Genomic DNA, 20226 nt, shown 5'->3' with positions numbered 1-20226 from the left:
TGCTGCCCTTGAAGAATTCTAAGGTCAACATCTCTCTAGTATCCATCTTTACTTGCAGAACATGCGACCCCAAAATGAGCCACTTTGCCACACGGATCAACTCCCAGCAGAAGCACTAAAACCGTATACCTCTTCCTTAACTACCTGAAAGAATATTAATAGGGCCTGTCCTGGAAAGCAATCTACTGGGCAGATAATTTCCATGGGAGTTGACCCCTTAGGGCAGGGAGACATCTGAAGACCCACACCTGCTCCTTGCCTGGTGCCTCCCCCTGCCCTGAAGCCCTGGGCCCCTTTCCACTCCTAAGCAAAGGATGGCAGACGAGCCTCAGTTACCCGACTGCCTTTGGCCCATGTTTTTATAGGGCTCCTGTTGTGCAAATTTTTTTTAATGGTGGGGGTTTTTTTTGGAGAAGTTGTCTTTTTTTTAATATATTGTTTTTATTTTTATTTATTTATTTTTTGTTTATCCTCACCTGAGGATATTTTTCCATTGATTTTTAGAGAGAGTGGAAGGGAGGAGAAGAGACACAGAGAGAGAAACATCGATGGGAGAGAGACACATCAATTGGTTGCCTCCTGCCTGAACCCTGACCAGGGCCCAGGATCCAACCTGCAACCTAAGTACCTGTCCTTGGCATATATCGAACCCGGAACCCTTCAGTCCGTGGGAGTGCTCTATCCACTGAGCAAAGCCGGATAGGGCCAAAATTTGTTTTCCTTCTGTTAGTCTGTCTTACGTCAATTTGAGTATTAGACCAGCCAGAGAACCCAGAAGGATAGAAGAAAAAAAAAGTTTTTCTCCTTCCCGACACTTTGATGACTAATGTTTCATTTGACAAGCCTCCCTTAGTTTGCTAAAATGAGTTTTTTAATAATACTTTAATCTACCTTGAGGCCAGGCTCTGTAACCAGGTTTCTTAGAAATGCCTCGAGTGGCCACTGTATTCCAAAGCCCATGATGGAAAGTTTGCTAGAGATTTGAAGAGAAAGAGGGTGATGCCTAGAGCAAGTGACGCCAGCCACAGGTGTGATTTTAGATTTTCCCATAATCACGTTGTTGTTGACTTTGAGAAGGAGGAAGGGAGAGAGAGAGAAAGAGAGAGAAATTCGCATTTTGTGATCCAGGCATTCACCCGTTCATTAGTTGACTCTTGTATGGGATCAAACCTGCAGCCTTGGTGTGCAGGGACATTGCTATAACCAACTCAGCTACCCAGCCAGGGCAGTAGCCACATTTAAGAAGTGGAAAAATGCAATTATTTTAATAATATGTTGTATTTAACCCGAAATATTCAAAACACTCTTATTTCAAAATGTCACCATTATTATTGCAATCTTTTACATTCCTTCTTTTCAGTCTAAATCTTCCAAACTGGGTGCATGCTTTTTTGCAATCTGATATCAATTTTTTCTCAAAATACTTGATATACATTTACATTGCACAAATTGTCCTGCCGAAAAAATTAATTTCACTTGCCCAAGTAGTTCAAGCGCAGCTAAACAGTTTCAATCGCTGCGTGGAGTGCAGCATCTGCTTTTAAATTGAAAACAGCAATTAAAATTGCATAAAATTGAATTTTCGACTCCTCCCCTTCAGCCACATTTCAAATGCTCAAAAGTGGTTCTGAATACTTTTTCAGAAAATGTGTTCCTAGGGGAACTGTGTCTGGGGATGGAAATATGATGAAGACTGATGGTTAAATACAGGGTGGGGTAAAAGTAGGTTTACAGTTGCTCATATGAATGATGGTGCAATCATTAATAAAAAACAATAATATGAGAATAAACTGTGTTCTGCATACTCACAACTGTGAACCTATTTTTGTGCCACTCTGTATATACATTTAAATGTTATCACGTAAGTTTAGCATTGACTTCAGAAACCAAACATTTGTTTTTGATATAGAGATACGGACATGACGAAAGCAAAGGAATGTAGGCCCAGATTGCAAAAATACCAGATTGAAAGATTCACGGTCACTGGGGAGAATGAACCCGGGGGGAGGGGGGTGGGAGGGAGGAGGGGATCACTTTACCTAGGAAATCACAGGTGTCCACCTAAGACATTGCCAAACCTGTAGAGACCTGTACACCGAGACATAAGCTGGGAGGCAAGGTCTCCAAAGCTCTCCAGAATAACAGGGTTGCAGTCTGTGTGTTTTATGCATTTACAATTAAGGAGGAGATGGAAGATTATGTAAAGATCAGGTTGATGGTTCTCTCTCACCAATGTTTCTCTCTCTCCCTCCCCCTTTCCTCTCTGAAATCAATAGAAATATATTTTTTAAAAGATCGGAGAAAACAAGGCGTGCATCCGAAATATTAAAAATATTATGTGCTCCCTGGAGGGTAGGTGGTTCAACCTCCAGGGTCCTGGAAAAGAAAAGGGGTTCGTTTGGGCATTTCAAAGGTGTGGTGACCTAGGTGCAAAAGAATAATAATAAAAATGCCCGGGGCTGGCTTAAGGCAACGATAACCTTTTACTAAAGAACTTATGTGGCTGGGTGTGTCCTCCCGCCAAGACCTGCCCCGTTAGAAATTGACGTTAGGATTCCTCGAGGTGACTTTTCAGAGAACCCCTTTATTCCTCCTCACGGACTGTGCAATACTTAGCCAAAAAGATACCTTTCCGATGCCAAACAACAGCAACATTTCCATTCTAAACAGGAAGCCAAAGTCAAGAGGAGAGAACACGGGTCCTGGACCTCAGAGGGTGGGGTGTAGGGAGGGTTGAGGCCCAAGCAGTGGGGTCCAGGCCCCCAAGGACAAGCACCAAGGTCATTTCAGCTCTTTCCTGGACCCCTGAAGCTGTGTACCCACATCTCTATGTTACCCTCATGCAAAGTGAACAGATGCCTCTCCGGACAGAGAGGAGCCGGGACTTTTCACATCAGGTCGGCGTTTAGAGTACGAGACCCGGTGCATCGTGGTCTCTGCCTCGTCCGCGGTGAGTAAGCCTCCCAACAATTTAAACCAGAAAGACACGTTAGTCTGACGCAGGGGCAACCATTTCAGGACGTGGATACACAACAGCCATTTTTAAAATGACCTTCAACGGGGCATTTGGGATGAACCAGGGAGGGAGCAGGGCTGGCAGAGCCGCCTTTGTCCCCTCCGGCCCCGCGCGCAGACGCAGGACGCGCGTCGGCGGAGACCGACCCGCCGGCCCCGCCCACCCCCCTGGCGGGTTATAAATAGGGTTCCGGCGGGCGGTTTGCTGGTTCTCGGCGGCGACCATGTCGGGACGCGGCAAAGGCGGGAAGGGCCTGGGCAAGGGCGGCGCCAAGCGCCACCGCAAGGTGCTGCGCGACAACATCCAGGGCATCACCAAGCCCGCCATCCGGCGCCTGGCGCGGCGCGGCGGCGTCAAGCGCATCTCCGGGCTCATCTACGAGGAGACGCGCGGGGTGCTCAAGGTGTTCCTGGAGAACGTGATCCGCGACGCCGTCACCTACACGGAGCACGCCAAGCGCAAGACGGTCACGGCCATGGACGTGGTGTACGCGCTCAAGCGCCAGGGCCGCACCCTCTACGGCTTCGGCGGCTGAGCCTCCAGCGACCGGCTCCTGCAGCGAAACCAAAGGCCCTTTTCAGGGCCGCCCACCCCCTCTCGGAAGAGCTGAGCGCGGCTGTGGTGCTCTCGTTTCTATGGACACGTTTCCTCCGTGTTTGCCGGCGGGGCCTTAACCTTCAGCAGGAGCTTCAGGCCCAATGGGGGTGGGGGTCCTCCGTGCTCGGCCTCAGCCCGCTTGTGCGCAGGGGCGGCGGCGCCTTCGGCCGGTCGGGAGGGAACGGTACAGGCAGGAATGGGAAGCCGTCTGGGGCGGTGGGGGAGGAGGAAAGTGAAAGGGGAAACCGGATTTATTAAAATAGGAATTGCCAGCCGGAGGTGGGAGTTTAGCCCCATTGCATCTGCCGGAGGATTCGCACACTGGACTCGCCCCCCTCCCAGGCCTGGGGCTGCCCCCTCCCCTAGCCCGGCGGTGCGGGATTCAAATGTCACTGAGCCCTGTTTTCCATTCACTTGCAGGCCGGGCCCGCCCTAAGCCGCAGGCGGAGCAGTCTGTGAATTACCGTCCACTGTAACGAGACCAGGAGTCGGGGCTCTAACTCCCCCCTCCGGCCTCACCTTGCATTTGGGGAGGAGGGGCTCCCGCCCAGGTCACAGCCGCTGCCCTGCGGCTCCTGCTCGTCCCCCTCCCCCCGCCTTTCAGCACTTAAGCCGGCCTGCTGCAAATTCCGAGGGGGGTTTGCCAGTTATTATTATTGTGGATAATTAGAACACTTCAATAGGATTATAAAAAGTGGAACCCTTCGCCTTGGACGTGAAAACCGAGGCAGGAAATCCTGTCACCTAGCCGAGTGCAGCCCTGACTACAGCTTCATGGGTTTTGTCAAAAATCGTACAGGACATCCGGGTCTCTCCCGCCAGAAACATTTTGAGTAAATGTTCACTGAAGACCCTGGATCACTGCCATCTATTTCTTTTTTCTTCTTCAAAATAAATTTTATTTTGTTAACTTTCATTTAGCAAAGCCAAGACCTTAACATACTATAACATTTGCCTTATGGCTTTTACGCCCCCACCCCACCCCATTCCCATCCTCCAGCTGCAGTGGCCTTTTCCCCTAACACCAGCTCCCTCCCTGCCTCAGGGCATTGCTCTAGCTCCCTCCTTTCCTTCGGGAATTAACTCAAAAGTCGCCTTCTTTAAACCTGACATCTGCTACAACATGGATGAAACTGGAAGGAAATAAGCCAGTTACAAAACATACTGTTGCCATCTATTCCAGGGTTCCTCATTGCAAATGCTTCCTTCCTTCATTTTTTGTTAATGCTTTTTCATCCGTTCCTGTTTACACAGCCCAGCTGACATTGTAAATGCATCCAAACCTAACGGCGGAGACAAATGACCATTTGGAATCCAACTCAAAAGTAAAGCGCCAGGGATCCCAGGAAATCGGAAATTCGCATGAAGCCTGAGTGATGCACAACATTCTGCACGTCTTCCCAGTCAGTATATCCTAGAAGCACCTGCTACAATGACCTGGGAATTTACGGAAAATACAGTGAAATCGATCCCGGGATCGGGGGCGGGGCGGGTAACAGGAGCGGGAAGAAAACGGGTTAACCGCACAAAATGCCGGTGTTTCTTTCAACAAAAATAAAGTTCTTTCTCTTTCAAACACATTTTTTTCCGAACAGGAGAAAAGCTCAGGAATAATAAATCTGTGGGTCAGACTTGTAGGCCTGGGAGCATCACTGATGAAACAGATTAAAAAAAAAAAAAATTTACGTGAGGGGCGGGAAAGAGGTCCTTCGAATTGACCAATCAGAGACTCGAACGGAACGGAAATCCCACCCTAATACGGCAGATCACTTCCGGAAATTAACTCCGACCTTAGTCACGGGACCTGCCCACCAGCCAATCAGAGCGATTCTGTTCCCATATAAATACAGCGTCCAGCCTCCCACTCCACCCTACCGACTCCGCACCTCAGTCATGGCTCGGACCAAGCAGACGGCGCGCAAGTCCACGGGCGGGAAGGCGCCCCGCAAGCAGCTGGCCACCAAGGCGGCCCGCAAGAGCGCGCCGGCCACGGGCGGCGTGAAGAAGCCGCACCGCTACCGGCCCGGCACCGTGGCGCTGCGCGAGATCCGGCGCTACCAGAAGTCCACGGAGCTGCTGATCCGCAAGCTGCCGTTCCAGCGCCTGGTGCGCGAGATCGCGCAGGACTTCAAGACCGACCTGCGCTTCCAGAGCTCGGCCGTGATGGCGCTGCAGGAGGCGTGCGAGGCCTACCTGGTGGGGCTGTTCGAGGACACCAACCTGTGCGCCATCCACGCCAAGCGCGTCACCATCATGCCCAAGGACATCCAGCTCGCGCGCCGCATCCGCGGGGAGAGGGCGTAGACATTATTGCACATGATTCAGCAAAAACCCAAAGGCTCTTTTCAGAGCCGCCTACTGTTTCAATGGGAGAGCCGTAAGCTAAGGAGAGACGTCCCCAAATAACACTGTAGAGGAGGGTAGGTAATGGCAGCTGCCTGGGAGTAGTGCTGTGCGCCCCCTACTGTCCACCCGAGGGCACGTCCGCTGTCTCTGAGGCAGTTTGAGCTGCATTCACAGCCAGGTCTTTGGAGCAGCAGCCCCAGCAGAGTGCATGGCTCTGCTGTCAGTGATAGAGCTGGGGGCCCTGTTGTACCAAGTGGGGCCTGGAATTATAACTAAAGTTAAGGGCTTGTTGCAGCAGATTAGTGCACACTCGTGCAGAAATGTACCTGATGAAGTTCAATAGCTCCCTCTTGCTGCAGTTCCTCAACCAGTGAGGCAGCATGTACATGGGATAACATTGCAGAGGGCTATCTACTAGTACACACATACCCATAGGAGCGCATTTAAACAGGTGAGTGAATGAGACCTGCACTGCAGTCTAGATCTAGAGAGTATTTTGTCCATGTCTATCGCCAGGTTATTGCGTAGGATGTCACCATTAGGGAAGATTGGGTCAATCGACAATCTGAAACTAACAAATCGGTGTTTGCTTTTCATATAAACAGCAGGGAGGGTTGGCTTTGTTCTGGCCTTGCTCATGGTGGCATCTCCGTTTGGCTGAGGTTTGCTCTATGTATGTCAGTACATTAATGTGTAGGTATTGCCTCTACCTTAAAAGTAAACTGCATTTCAAAAATTGATGTTTGTAATCTCAAGTTTCCTAATGGGTTCTTGGCTGTTGATCCACGCTGTTTAGGACAGCGTGCTTAGCTTGGCACGTCCTAAGTGTAGATGGTAAGGGACAAACACCGAAGACCCAAAATGGCATTACTGGTGCTAAAAGCCCGACACCGAACCCAGACTAACACCTGCTCTAACTGCAGTGTCAGCCTCTCCCAGAAACATACATAACCAGTGTGGAATGTTCTGGTCAAGCACCAGTAAGGTGATTCTGCTCAGTTTGTGTTTCTAAACCAGTGTTAACTGCAAGACAAGCATTTCAATCACCTAATGCCAATGCTCCCTAGTGAGGCAGTCCTAGATGTGCTTTGTAAACTGTAGGAGATTACAGAGGTGGTGTATAATCACTTCCATAGTTTATTCCTTGTTGTCAGGAGCCAAGAGTTGGTCAAAGGATTAACTCTGACCTTCAGTAAGTTACTGAAACAGAAACTCACGGGAACTAGGCCCACCTCCTCTTGCCTGAGGACAAAGCATTCCTTCTGTAGCCGCCCTTCAACCGCCACACCCTTTATCTATAGTCAGCACCCTTTACGACTTTAGCCGATTATCTAAGTCCACAAGACCCGTTCAGCCCCCACCCCTCCTAGGCATCTCCCCTTCTAGAAACCACATATAAGGAACGCTGTAAGAATAAAATTTCGAGGCTTGATCAGAAACCCTTTTGTCTTGCCTCCATTCTTCTTTGTCCCTTGTCTGTCTCTCATTCTCTTAGGTGCGCCGCCTCGGTACCCCCGTTAGAAGACCCCGCTGGCCGGGGCACCTTGTCCCTCTTCATCAAAAGCCAACCTCTCTCATTCTGGTTATTGAAGACCTTACAGCTGTTTTCCAATATTCCCTACTCCATGTAGTCTCTTTTCAAAAAGATTCTTTTGAGTAACAACTTTACATTCTCCCATTTACCCAGGTATTCTGTCTCAAGTAGAAAGTAGGAAGAAATTATGAGATGCAGCTGTCACTGGGGAAATTTTGAACTGGTTAGAAGACACCTGCTACAGGCTTCATTCTTTTTTAAAAAAATATGATAGTACAAATTAAATTATAATCCAATGGGGGGTGTTATAAACAAAGAGTAAAGTGAAGAGACATTCCAGCAAGATACTGTGCCCCCAGGAGATGGGCTTAGGGACTCAGGACCCCTTTTGTTCTGTAGACTCTATGGGTGTTGTTAAGTACTTGATGCATACAGGTTAGAAAGCAACATTAAAACGTACCCAGAGTGTATTTGAGCTTGTAAAATAATGCGTTTCATTAATAACACATCAAATAACAAGGAGCAGCAAGGAATAACGAATATCATTTTCAAAAATTTAGCGTAAATTTTATTTCCAAGATATTTGCAATCACTGCAGAGTGATACAAAAGCATCAGTGACTGCCCTGTTGAAGTCACAGGTACTGCGAAATCCATGATTAGTTGCCTACACACATAATTGAAAGAGATGCTAAATTGCATTGAGTTCCTGGGGGGGGGAAAGTTTCCCCCATTCAGGTGTACACCCCCAAATGGTCTGTAGAACTCAAGATTGTCAGATTTGCCAGTAAAATTAAGTGAACTTCCCTGAAATAATAAAAGCTCAGTCCCAGAGATGAAGAACCTCTTCTTCCAAGAGTCCATATTGTGTGCCTGGCCACCCCTAACCCAGGAGCTCTCTGCCAACTACACTTCCCTGCTTTCCAAAAAAAGCAGGGAAGTGTAGTTGTTTTGTTTACCCTCCGATTCATTGCCTGCTCCGGAGACTATGGCTCCCTAGGTCTTCGCCACCGTCTGCGGGGGAGACATCGGGCTGAGGACCACTTACCACCCCCCAGGACGGCGACTTCCTCCTTCACTGTCCCTCAGCCTCAGGGTGGCAGCTCAATTATGGGCAGAAGAACAGTGGCTGCTCTTCCCCAAAAAGAACTCCACTCACCTCAAGAGGGAAAAAACCCAAGGTTTTCAACTGCCTCACGGAATATACAGAGGTAACATCGCAATCTCTAATGGGTACTTTCTCCCTCTGGAGCCCATGCGCGTTGAGTGCTCGGGGTCGTTCCGATTAGCTCTCAACCTCTGCAAGCCAGTGGGAAAGTTTAGGAAACAGACAAACTTGATGAACCCTTTCCGCAGATCGACTGTTACATTAATTACACTTTCCCCTCCTAGCGCGTCTGGGCGCGGGAAGCAGGGCGGCAAGACGCCAAGGCGCCCCCTACAGCTGGCGGACCGCAAGGACCAGCTCAACCGGCTCCCGGGCAGTTTCACCGCGCGGGGCGGTGTCCAGACCCACATCCAGCCCAGGCTGTGCGGCAGCCCGAGACCGGGCGCCACAAGGTCAAGTGAACAGGCTAAGACCACGATCCCCGGCTCCTGGTGCCAAAGGCTCTTCCCAGAGCCCCCAGATTCCCGAAAACGACTGCTCATGTGTTTCCATGAACCCAACAGCGCTCATGCCACCACCCCGCCCAGCACCCCAGCTCCCCACCTCCCCACCCCTGTGCACCGGGGTCATTCACCTAAAGGAAGACACCCAGCTATGTAGCCAGCTCAGCTCTTTTTCCTGAAACCAGTGGGTGGCTCTGAAAAGAGCCTTTTGAGATTTTCAAAGCAGGACCTGCCGCGGTAGCTTCACTTCTTCTTAGGCGCCGCCTTCTTGGCCTTCGTAGCCTTGGCCTTGGCAGCCGGCGACTTGGCCGCCTTGGGCTTGGCGGCTTTGGCCTTGGCGGGGCTCTTGGCCGGCTTCTTGGGCTTGGCGGCCTTCACCTTCTTGGGGCTCTTGGCCGCCTTCTTGACCCCCGCGGCCGCCGCCGGCTTCTTGGCCTTCTTCGGGGTCTTCTTGGCGCTCTTCTTGGGGGTGGCCGTGCCCGCGGCCTTCTTGGTCTTCTTGGCCGCCCCCGCAGCCTTCTTGGCCTTGGCCGCGCCCGCCTTCTTGGCCTTGGGCTTGGCCTCGCCGGAGGCCGCCTTCTTGTTGAGCTTGAAGGAGCCCGAGGCGCCGGTGCCCTTGGTCTGCAGCAGGGTGCCCTTGCTCACCAGGCTCTTGAGGCCCAGCTTGATGCGGCTGTTGTTCTTGTCCACGTCGTAGCCCGCGGCCGCCAGCGCCTTCTTGAGCGCGGCCAGCGAGAGCCCGTTGCGCTCCTTGGAGGCGGCGACCGCCTTGGTGATGAGCTCGGACACGGGCGGCCCGGACGCCTTGCGCTTGGCGGCGGCGGCGCCCGTCTTCTTCGCCTTCTTCTTCACGGGCGTCTTCTCCGCGGGGGCGGGAGCGGCAGGAGCCAGGGGAGCGGTCTCCGACATGTTTCACTCGTGCCCGGAAGGACGACAGGAGACTTGAACTGTCAGAGCAGCGTGGCCCGGCGCGGGCGGCGGGGGTTTATATAGCGAGGCGCTGGGTGGTGATTGGCTGGCGGCTCCGTGCGCCGCGCTTCCCAGCCGGCTCCTCCGCTCCGCCGGGCTGCTGTGTTTCTTGCCCCTTAAAAAAGGAGGAAAATGTAAGAAATCTGCGCACGAAATCATGAGGGGTTTGGGGGAAACGGGTCCGGGAGCCTTCAGGCTTCCTTCCTGCCTTCTCCGGCGCGCCTAGCTCCGCCGCCGGCCCCCTGAAACTTTCCCGATTCCCCCAACTCTCTGGAAAACTTCGGTCAAACGGAGACAACTTTCCGATTTTCCTTAAAAATACTACTTCCCTCCGTCTCCTTTGCAAATATTTCTTGCAGAACATAGTTCTTCACATTCTTGTCTCTGCAACTTTGTGCACAGGAGCGGATCTGTACTCGACTGTACCCAGAAAATCGTATTTTTCGCGAGAGCAATAGCACAGCTCGCCTGCGAGTGGTTCGCCCTGAGCCCTGGGAATTGGCAGTCGGGGAGAGAATTCAAAGTACACGATGGACAACGACCTATATGAGAAAAAAATCTTGGTTTGATTTTTTTTTTTAAGTATTGGAGCGACCAGTGTGTACACTGGGTTTGATCCCACTGTTTTTGGTGATTTAACCATTTTTAGGAGGGACGAGGGCAAGACTGCTCCGTGCATGTGTGTTTTTTAAATAACCAGTTCTACTAGTAACTAGTCATCCATCTTCTCTTAAAAGGTTGATTTTTCAGACCTAGAGTGGGCATCGGCGGTCACCCACCTACCTACCCACAAAGGGGGCGCGTCTCAAAGCAGCAGATGGGCAGGTCCACCTCAGGTTACCAGCTGCGAGCAGGAGAGCCCTGCGACATCACGTGTTTTCCATCCAATTCCCCTTAACATTGTAAAGGCCTCGTGACAGACACCCTGTCCCCCAGATTGGTCCCCCAGTACTGAGCACGGGGCTTTGAACGTATTTCCTATATTCCAAGATGATATTCGAAACACAAAATGCATTTGACCTTTGTTAGCATTGCAAGTCGGGACCCAGAGGATTAGAAGGAAACGTTGCTCATTGAAATCACTGCAGGAGCCCTAGCTGGTTAGCTGGGTGGTTAGAGCGTCTGCCTGCGGACTGAAGGGTCTCGGGTTCCATTCCCGTCAAGGCCACGTACCTGGATTGCTGGCCCGATCCCAGGCCTGGCTGGGGCGCGAATGGGAGGCAACCAATAGATGGGTCTTTCACATGGATGTTTCTGTGCGTCTCTCCCGCTCCCTTCCTGAAATTCAGTGGTGGCGGGGGGAGCGAGGATTAATAAATCACTGCATGAATTTTCCGTATTTCACCCGGGGCCTTTTTACTAACAAAGTATGAACCCGAGGGTCACGGCCTGAGCCAGTGAACAGAACCTGCCCATCTGAGGGGCTGACAAACATTCCATCACAAGCACGTCCGGCTCCCACTCTTTCTTTGCAACACCATAAAGCTAATAGAATTCAGCAAATATTGGATAATTACGCACCGCGTTATATTACCCACCTGTTAATCAGGGCCTGGCATCCCACCTCATGTTGAAATAAATAACCAAGAAAAGTATCGGGGTGTTATGTTTCTTCTAAGAAATCCCCCTACCTCCAAAAATCTAGTCATTCTGGCCTAGATTCTATGTGATTTGAGAGCTTTTTCATATAAATCCAAGACAAAATATTCCACTTTAAAGATGCCACAGTTAGTTTCATAAAAATCACTTGGCTTGATTTTAAATAGTCATTGGTTGGCAGGCCCTGACTGGTACCAAGTCTCTGGGACTTGAAACCATGTTATACAAACACTGTGTACAAACTGGGAGGCTTATCGGCTGGGGTCCCGGGCACTCTCAGTCTCCCGAGGCAGGAATTTTAAGGGTGTCTAGAGGAAGGGTTGTTACCTTCGACAGCATCATTGCCAATACCTATTATCACAAACATTAACATTTGGGTTGTCAAAGCAGGAACGCCTGAGGCCGACAGTGGTAAGGGATGATAAACGTACTGGGTCATCTGGATACAAGATGAGCTGAGACCCAAAATGGCGCCAGCACCCAGGGATGGGGAGTCAGAGGTTTTACTCTAGGCGGGCTTGTTCTGGGCAGAGAATTCCTGGGTGGATCTGAATCTTGGAGAAGTCAGGAGGGGAGAGATAATGATCTTAGCAAGTGGCACGTGGTCTTATCGAAAGGAAATGCAGGTTGTGACGTGGCCTAGAGGTCAGTTTCCAGGGGAGGGGATCTCGATACGATTATTTGATCAGACCTAACCATTAAATAGTCCCTTTTCCTGTTCAATCTAGAACTCAATATTATCTACACCTAACGATACCATTAAAACTCAGATTTTTAAAAGTATCCTATTTGGGTCTTCATTGTAGTCGTCCTATCAGTTATTGAAAATTGTTGGAATTGTTCTCTAAGCTACATATGCTTGATATAAGATAAGTGAAAAGTATTTTCTACAGCAGAAGTCCCCATTTCATTCATGGGCAACTCTCCCTGGAGCCCGTGGTTATTTAGGCCACGAATAAGCGAGAAGACCCTGGGACGAAGGGCCTTTTCCTTCACTGTTTGTAGCTGATCCCTGCCGGGAGGGCAATCATTGAGACGATTGCTTTCTCGGGAAGATCGCTTCCCCAGGTGTGCACAGGAGGGTGGGACCGCGCTGCGAACAGTTCCTGCTATTGCTTGAGGCCAGGCTCTTCTCCTCCCTGGGACTGTATCCCTGGGGGGTGGGGAGTTCTTGAAAGCCGGATTATGTCCCAGGGGACTGTCAGCTTGAAGCCTTTCCCCTGTTATTTTGGTAGCCTACCAAAAGGTGGTGCTTTTACTCTTGAACCCTAGATCTGCAAACATCTTAAAACAGTGGACTGTCCACAGTCCTGACCTGAACCATTTACTTTATAGACGTAAAAAGTCGCTGAGAGGAACGACAGGTAAGTGATGGATCTCTCACCTGTGACTTCACATGTTCTCTCCATTGCCGTGTGACACCCCCTCTCACCGCCGGGAATGATGGTGAGAGGCACAGGTGGTGCTCGGGGGCTGTGCTGAAGTGACCCAAACGTCAGGGAACTGCAAAGGCTTGAGGGCAAAAGTGGCTGCGTTGAATAAATACCAAAAAAGGGCAAAGAAAAGATAAGGCTGTAGAGCAGATAGGGCTTTGTGTTAGAATAAAATGTGTTCCGAGGAGCCCTGAGAAGTCACATCTATTTTCATTTCCTATCAGATGGTCTCCTCTGAGGACACTCTCCCACGTGAAACTCCCCTCCAAGCACAACCATGTCTTATTAATTAATGTTATTTCCTCAAACGGGCTCCTCTCTCAAACTTGAAGTTTCCTTCTTACAGGTCTTATAGCTGTGATATCTGGTACCCCCTGAAGTTAGCTAGTTTCCAGCGGACCTCAAAAATACTCCAATCTCAGGTGCCCACCACCTTCCCTTTCCCAGTCTGCACTAGTTCTGAAGAAATTATCTATCACAGGACAGCCCAGTATAGCTTATGGCGATGATGGGAATGTCTATAGCTATATTAATAGGTAGGCCTTACCTGTGGCTCAGTAACTGAATAAATTAATTTTTAGTTTTATGTAAGTTTAATTAATTTTAAAAAATATTGATTGATTTTGTGAGAGAGAGAGAGAGGAAGGGAGAGAGAACAGGGAAACACCAATAGTTGTTCCACTTATTTATTCATTCATTGGTTGCTTCCTGTATGTGCCCTGGCGGGGTAACTCAGTGGTCAGAGCAGCGTCCCATTATCCCAATACACCAAGGTTGTGGGTTTGATCCCAGTCAGGGCAGTTTAATGACTTTAAATTTAGATAACCACATGTGGCCTGTGCCTGGTGTAGGGCAGCAGGGCCTTCAGCACCTCTTCAGGATTGAATGCTCGTACCACCCACTTGGAGATCTTGTTAAAAAGGCCTCTATCTGTTCAGGATAGAGAGGCTGGGCCTGGGCCTGAAATTCTCTAAGTCTGACAAGCTCCCAGGTGAAGAGAGCACCGGGCCGGGAGCACGAGGAGGCCGGGAGCACGAGGAGGCCGGGAGCACGAGGAGGCCGGGAGCACGAGGAGGCCGGGAGCACGAGGAGGCCGGGAGCACGGGGAGGCCGGGAGCACAGGGAGGCCGAGAGCACGGGGAGGCCGGGAGCACAAGGAGCTGGTTCAGGCTGACCCGCTCCTGAGCTCACTTTTCTCTGCTCCTTGCAGAATCAATCAATCTGTCCACCTGTCAATCGATCACCGCATCTTGTTTTGTGACTTCTCAGCAGGAGAGGGTGGCGATCTCAGTGGAAGTCTGCGGTTGGAGGAAACGGCTCACCTTCTGGCTGCGTCTGTGGGAAGCTCCGCGGAGAAGGGGTTTGCGCGTCGCCCCCGTGGTCCCCGGAAGGCGCTCCGAGACTGTGCTGCTTTGCCTGTCGCACGTGGCGGCCTGTCACCTGTGTACGGAACACCACGTGGGTTCTTTTTACTTGGACAGGACTGCGCAGTGTGCATTAGTGTCGTTTTTGTTAATTCTGTTACTTTCCAAACTTTTGTTCCACGCGGCGCACCTCCATTTCTTTACTGGCACCGCATAGACCAGGGTCGCAGACTTGTTCTAACCCCAAAAGCACGCTCCAGTCTGGATTTCTCCCTTAAGAAAAAAAAATAATAATAACAATGCCTTCTTTTCCTCCACTACCCCCCCTTCCCCCGCAAGGATTATTCCTTTTCGCGGCGCAAATAGAGCTTCACAAATGGGAGCGAAGAGTGGAGATCCCATGAACGTGGGCCCCCTCCCGGGAGCTCCCCCTTAGGACGGCTGCACGCCCTGCATATCGCTGGGCTCCGCAGACGCGGCCGTCCCTCGTGCGGCCACGTCCACCGAGAACTGCCAGTTGTCAGATCCACACCACCTGCTTCGCCTTTAAGAAATGAGTCCGTCCTGGTATCTCTCCCCTTTGCAGATAAGGGCGGCGTTATCGCCTCCTTCTCCTAAAGGGTCACAGTGGCCAGGACCCGTGTACAAAGCCAGTCCCTGCGACTGCGCACAGCGCCGGCCGGGAGGCCACAGGGACCCGGACGCTGCGCCCCGAGGGGCAGCGGGAGAGTCAGCGGCGGCGCGCGTTTCCCCGCCCCCTGCGCGCTCCGCTTCCTGACACGCCCGCCGCGGGTATATAAGGGGCTGCGGCCGGCGCTGGGTACAGCGTTGTGATCGGCCTTCTTCCCTCACCATGTCCGGTCGCGGCAAAGGCGGGAAGGGCCTGGGCAAGGGCGGCGCCAAGCGCCACCGCAAGGTGCTGCGCGACAACATCCAGGGCATCACCAAGCCCGCCATCCGGCGCCTGGCGCGGCGCGGCGGCGTCAAGCGCATCTCCGGGCTCATCTACGAGGAGACGCGCGGGGTGCTCAAGGTGTTCCTGGAGAACGTGATCCGCGACGCCGTCACCTACACGGAGCACGCCAAGCGCAAGACGGTCACGGCCATGGACGTGGTGTACGCGCTCAAGCGCCAGGGCCGCACCCTCTACGGCTTCGGCGGCTGAGCCCGGCTGCCCGCCCCGCCTCCCCCCAAAGGCCCTTTTCAGGGCCGCCCACCCCCTCTCGGAAGGGCTGTGAGCCACCATCGAGCCTCGAGGTAACTTGTCAGTGTTGTGCTGTAGTTAAAATAGTTTATTAAATTCAGAGAGGAAGGGAAATAGAAATGCCAATGAGAACCATTGATCTGCCTGCCCCCTGCGCTCCCCACACGGGGGGAGAAACTCCAACCCGGGATGTGCCCTGACTCTGACCCCCTGGCTCATAGGTCGACTCAGTCACAACTTTTAAAATAAGTTCTTGGCAAAGTCGGGCGGTTTTGTTTTGGGGGCCATTTGGGGTGATCCTGGCTTAAGATGGCGCCTCTCAAATGACCCCAAAGAACAAAGCAGGTTGGGGCCCTCGCGCTAGGGAACTCCCCGGTAGGCTACCCCCTCGAGCAAATTGCCGTGAATGGCAGCCGATCCCTGGTTGAATGTGACTGATTTGTTTCATTGTATTCCCGGAGCACAAACACTTTCCCTGAAGGTTCCCCTGACCTGGCACCTGGCGACCTGTAGGGGGCGCCTGGACTTAGCTCACCGGCCTGCAGGAAACGCCACCAAAGCTGTGGGTAGAGCTAGGCTGGTAAATGGAAAAGTCACAGCTGCAAAAGGACATTTCTGCTTTGGTGCATTCCTGGGGACGTGAACGCGAGCGTGACGTGGGTCATTGCTCATCTGGCTGCTTCATTTCCAAAATTTTGAACACTAAACGCTCCTTAATGTGTTCAACCTACCGCCTCCCCACCTGTAACCCTGAGTGTGTCCTTCATTTTTCTAGGCAGAAGGAGCCTTTGGGCCACCCCCTGCGCCCCCTCCCACCTGCGACCCAAATCCTTCCCCTCCCTGCGGACTTCCATTTGTGCCCCTTAAACCCACAGGGAAAACACAGCTTATGGGGACCGCGCCCGTCTGTGCCCGCTGCGTGTTAGGAGGCTGATCACGGAGGCACCTTCCACTGGCAACTGGACATTGTTAGTTGGTGAACCCGCTCTGCCTACAGGGACAAGCCAGGGTTCATGGTCCCTCTCCTGGCTCCTCCTCCATGTGGGTAGTTTCCCGTCTTCCCTTCCGCGTTCTTGGCTGATCTCATAATCAAATCCCCAGAAGACAGAATAACAGGAGGAAAACCGCTTTTATGTTGTACATACAAGAGCTCCAAAGAATACAAGACCCAAAGGCCGCTGAGGATTGTCTGCCATCCTGAGCTGAGGGGGGAGGGGGGAGGGGGCCTGGGGCTGCAAAGGGGGGGGGGGGCTCCCAGGAAGGAAAGAGCAGATGTTTGGTTCTCAGGGGGTTGCCCTGTCCTCCACAAAGGTCACCCAGGGGTCATCCAGGTCAAAGTTAACTCTGTTCATAGCTCCCTTTCTGGGACAGGCCCGCTATCTAAAAATTTTTTAATGATTTTGTTTTTTATTAAATATATTTTTATTAAATATATTAAAGCTGCCATCGATGCTTTTCTCAGGAAATATACCACCAAACTTACCTCCACTATAGTTCTTTATGGAAGAGCAAATAACTATACAGTACACACCTGCTGGTTGATAAAATTACAGACATCTCCCATTTTCCCTCCCTTGACCCCCCTCCTCCCAGCCCCTTGCCCCACCCCCAGGTCTTCATGCTGTTGCCCTTGTCTAAATTCTAGGCATAGTTTTTCCTGAGTCCTCTGGGTCTTTGCCTCGAGACCAAAATAATTCACATGACAAATGGCACATTTTGGAGCAGCCTATTCTGCTCCCCTTCAGTTTTATTTTTTAATTATATTTTTATTGATTTCAGAGATGAAGGGAGAGAAAGAGATAGAAACATCAATGATGACAGAGAATCATTCATCGGCTGCCTCCTGCATGCCCCACAGTGAGGATCGAGCCTGCAACCTGGCCTGCGCCCTGACCGAAAATCAAATCGTGACTCCTGGTTCATAGGTGGATGCTCAACTTCTAAGCCACACAGGTGGGGCCCCTTCAGTTTCATGTCAATTTAATTCTCAGGCCCAGCCAAGGACCCTGGAAGATAGAGGTAAAATCTGACTTCCCTGTAAAGGCAACGGAACATGTAGGAAATGCCTCCCCACAACCACAGAAGGTAGTACGGAGAGCCCTGAGCCCTGTTCCCCGGGGTCTTTGCAGAAGAGAGGCCAGGCTCCCTGGGGCCAGACCCCCTGGCCTCACACCTCAGCTCCACTGTGGGCACACACATCCTTTATACAGCCTGGGCCTCCGTGCCATTTCTTACATTGAGGTCATAACGCTGATGTGTCTCTCCGGGCTCCTTGGAGTGTTAAATCAGCCTAATGTGTGCACAATGGTACCTAAGAGCTGTCTCTCTGTGTCTCTTGTATCCAAGCAGCACAGACAGAAGAGGAGACGGAAACATCCGACGATCTCTAAGGGCCGAACACCATGCACTGAATGACTCCCGTTCCCCGTCCCTCGCCTTTCGGGTGGAAAATACATTATGCAGCCTTGGCTGGCCCTCCCCACCTTTATCTGGAGACCAGACCTGGGAGGAAGGACACTCCTGGATGTCTGTCCCCACACGGCCCTGTCCACCCGGTGTCGATGGAACTGCCGATTCCGTATTTCCTCCACAATCAGAGAAAGGCCCATCAGCAGAGCGACCAGGCAGCAGTTCTCGTAAGCCATCGATGCTTTTCTCAGGAAATACACCAAGCTTACCTCCACTACAGCTCTTTATGGCAGAGCAAATAACTATACAGTACAAACCTGGTAGTTTGAATTCTGGGACACCATTTCTATATGAAAATACAAAAACTGTATCTTAAATATATACTGTTTTTCAATCATTTGCCTGCCATAGTGTCTATAGACCAACTTTACAATCCTTTTCTGAGAATTTTCAACTGAAAATATTCAAGAACACCCAAATCATAATATATTTATTTTTATAATATTCATTGCAAATTGATTTCTTAAATTCAAAATATCGTGCCATGTGGGAATGGTTTTCATTTTGGACGCATGGCAGTTAACCGGTTAAAATATATTTTTTATTGTTAATAATATTACAGATATCTCACATCTCCACCTGGCGGGCCACTGTTACTATCATTTGCCAAATAAACTAAATGGAATAAAGGATATTGAGATTTAAAACCAAAAAGAAATAGTTGTCTATAAAAATAAAAATTTTTCTCAAGCATCAAATAAAAATACAAATTTAGTTGGCTGACTTACCAATATAACATACTTTTAAAAAATCTATATGAACATATTGTAGTGTTTGAATGGTCCACAATAAAAAAGGAGGGAAGAAATCTTCCTGCCTAAGCGGGTCAGAGTCGCAGCGGGAAGAGGAGCTGGAGGCGGGGGAGGGGCGGGGAGGCCCGAGAACCTGCGGCCGCTGGAGGGCGCCCCGCGCTCACAGAGGGACGGCGAGCGCCCCGGCGCCAGGTTAGAGCCGCGGGTTAAAGCCGGGCCCTCGGTCTCCTCGGCGGTGACCCACCAGCCGCCTGGCCTCGGGCTGAGGGCGGGCGGCCTGACAATGGAGAGAATGGAGGTCAGCCGGTCCCAGTCAGTCCCACGGAAACATCAGGAACCAACGCCCCGGCGCCCGGCGATTGTTACTTTAATGTCTGGTTCCCGCGGGCGGCGGCAGCGCCCTCCCGGCTGCTAGTTCACAGACACGTTTATCTAACCCGCCACCCCCGCCCCCACCCTCACCCCCACCTCCACCTCCACCCCCACCTCCACCCTCACCCCCACCTCCACCTCCACCTCCACCCCCACCTCCACCCTCACCCCCACCTCCACCTCCACCACCCCCACCACCACCCCCACCTCCACCCCCCCCCACCACCCCCACCTCCACCTCCACCCCCTCCCCCCCCCCCCCCCCCTCACCCCCACCCCCCCCCCCCCCGCCCCCCCCCCCCCCCCCATCACCCCCCCCCTCACCCCCACCCCCCCCCCCACCCTCACCTCCACCCCCACCCCCCCCCCCACCCCCCCCCCCACCCCCACCCCCCCCACCCCCCCCCCCCCCCCCCCCCCCACCCCCACCCCCCCCCTCACCCCCACCCCCCCCCCCACCACCTCCCCCCCCCCCCTCACCCCCCCCCCCACCCCCACCCCCCCCCTCACCCCCACCCCCCCCCCCACCCCCCCCCCCCTCACCCCCACCCCCCCCCCCACCCCCACCTCCCCCCCCCCCCCCACCTCCCCCCCCCCCCCCCACCCCCCCCCCCACCCCCACCACCCCCACCCCCCCCCTCCCCCCCCCCCCCACCCCCACCCCCCCCCTCCCCCCCACCCGCACCCCCCCCCCCACCCCCCCCCCCCCCCCCACCACCACCCCCCCCCCCACCCCCACCCCCCCCCTCACCCCCCCCACCTCCACCCCCACCCCCACCTCCCCCACCCCCACCCTCACCCCCGCCCCCACCCGCCCGTTTACTTTCTATCCCGCCTGCGCCCCGTGCCCCCCGCGCCCCCCGCCCGAGTCCCCGCTCCCTCCCGATGGGCCGCGGGCGCCGCCGCCCCTGGGTCCCTGCGCACAGACCGGCGGAGGCCGCTCGCGGAGGGGCCGCCATTG

At 52.6% G+C, this 20226-nt stretch overlaps 2 protein-coding genes across 2 annotated transcripts; one reads left to right on the top strand and one right to left on the bottom strand.

Moving 5' to 3' along the window:
• The first annotated feature begins 3239 nt into the window (after nucleotides 1-3239).
• LOC103291094 (uncharacterized) lies at nucleotides 3240-15697 on the top strand. Its single transcript, XM_054711944.1, has 4 exons — nucleotides 3240-3525; nucleotides 4057-4064; nucleotides 5471-5844; nucleotides 15315-15697. Exons 1-4 carry the CDS (start codon nucleotides 3240-3242, stop codon nucleotides 15631-15633), a joined length of 987 nt encoding a protein of 328 aa, XP_054567919.1. The 3' UTR covers nucleotides 15634-15697.
• Nucleotides 9270-10049, bottom strand: LOC103291095 (histone H1.3). Its single transcript, XM_008147053.3, has one exon. It carries the CDS (start codon nucleotides 10010-10012, stop codon nucleotides 9347-9349), a length of 666 nt encoding a protein of 221 aa, XP_008145275.2. The 5' UTR covers nucleotides 10013-10049; the 3' UTR covers nucleotides 9270-9346.
• Nucleotides 15698-20226: the final 4529 nt, after the last annotated feature.

Source organism: Eptesicus fuscus, chromosome 22 (assembly GCF_027574615.1).
Source record: "Eptesicus fuscus isolate TK198812 chromosome 22, DD_ASM_mEF_20220401, whole genome shotgun sequence".
NCBI lineage: Eukaryota > Metazoa > Chordata > Mammalia > Chiroptera > Vespertilionidae > Eptesicus > Eptesicus fuscus.
This window is presented reverse-complemented; position numbering and strand designations above follow the sequence as displayed.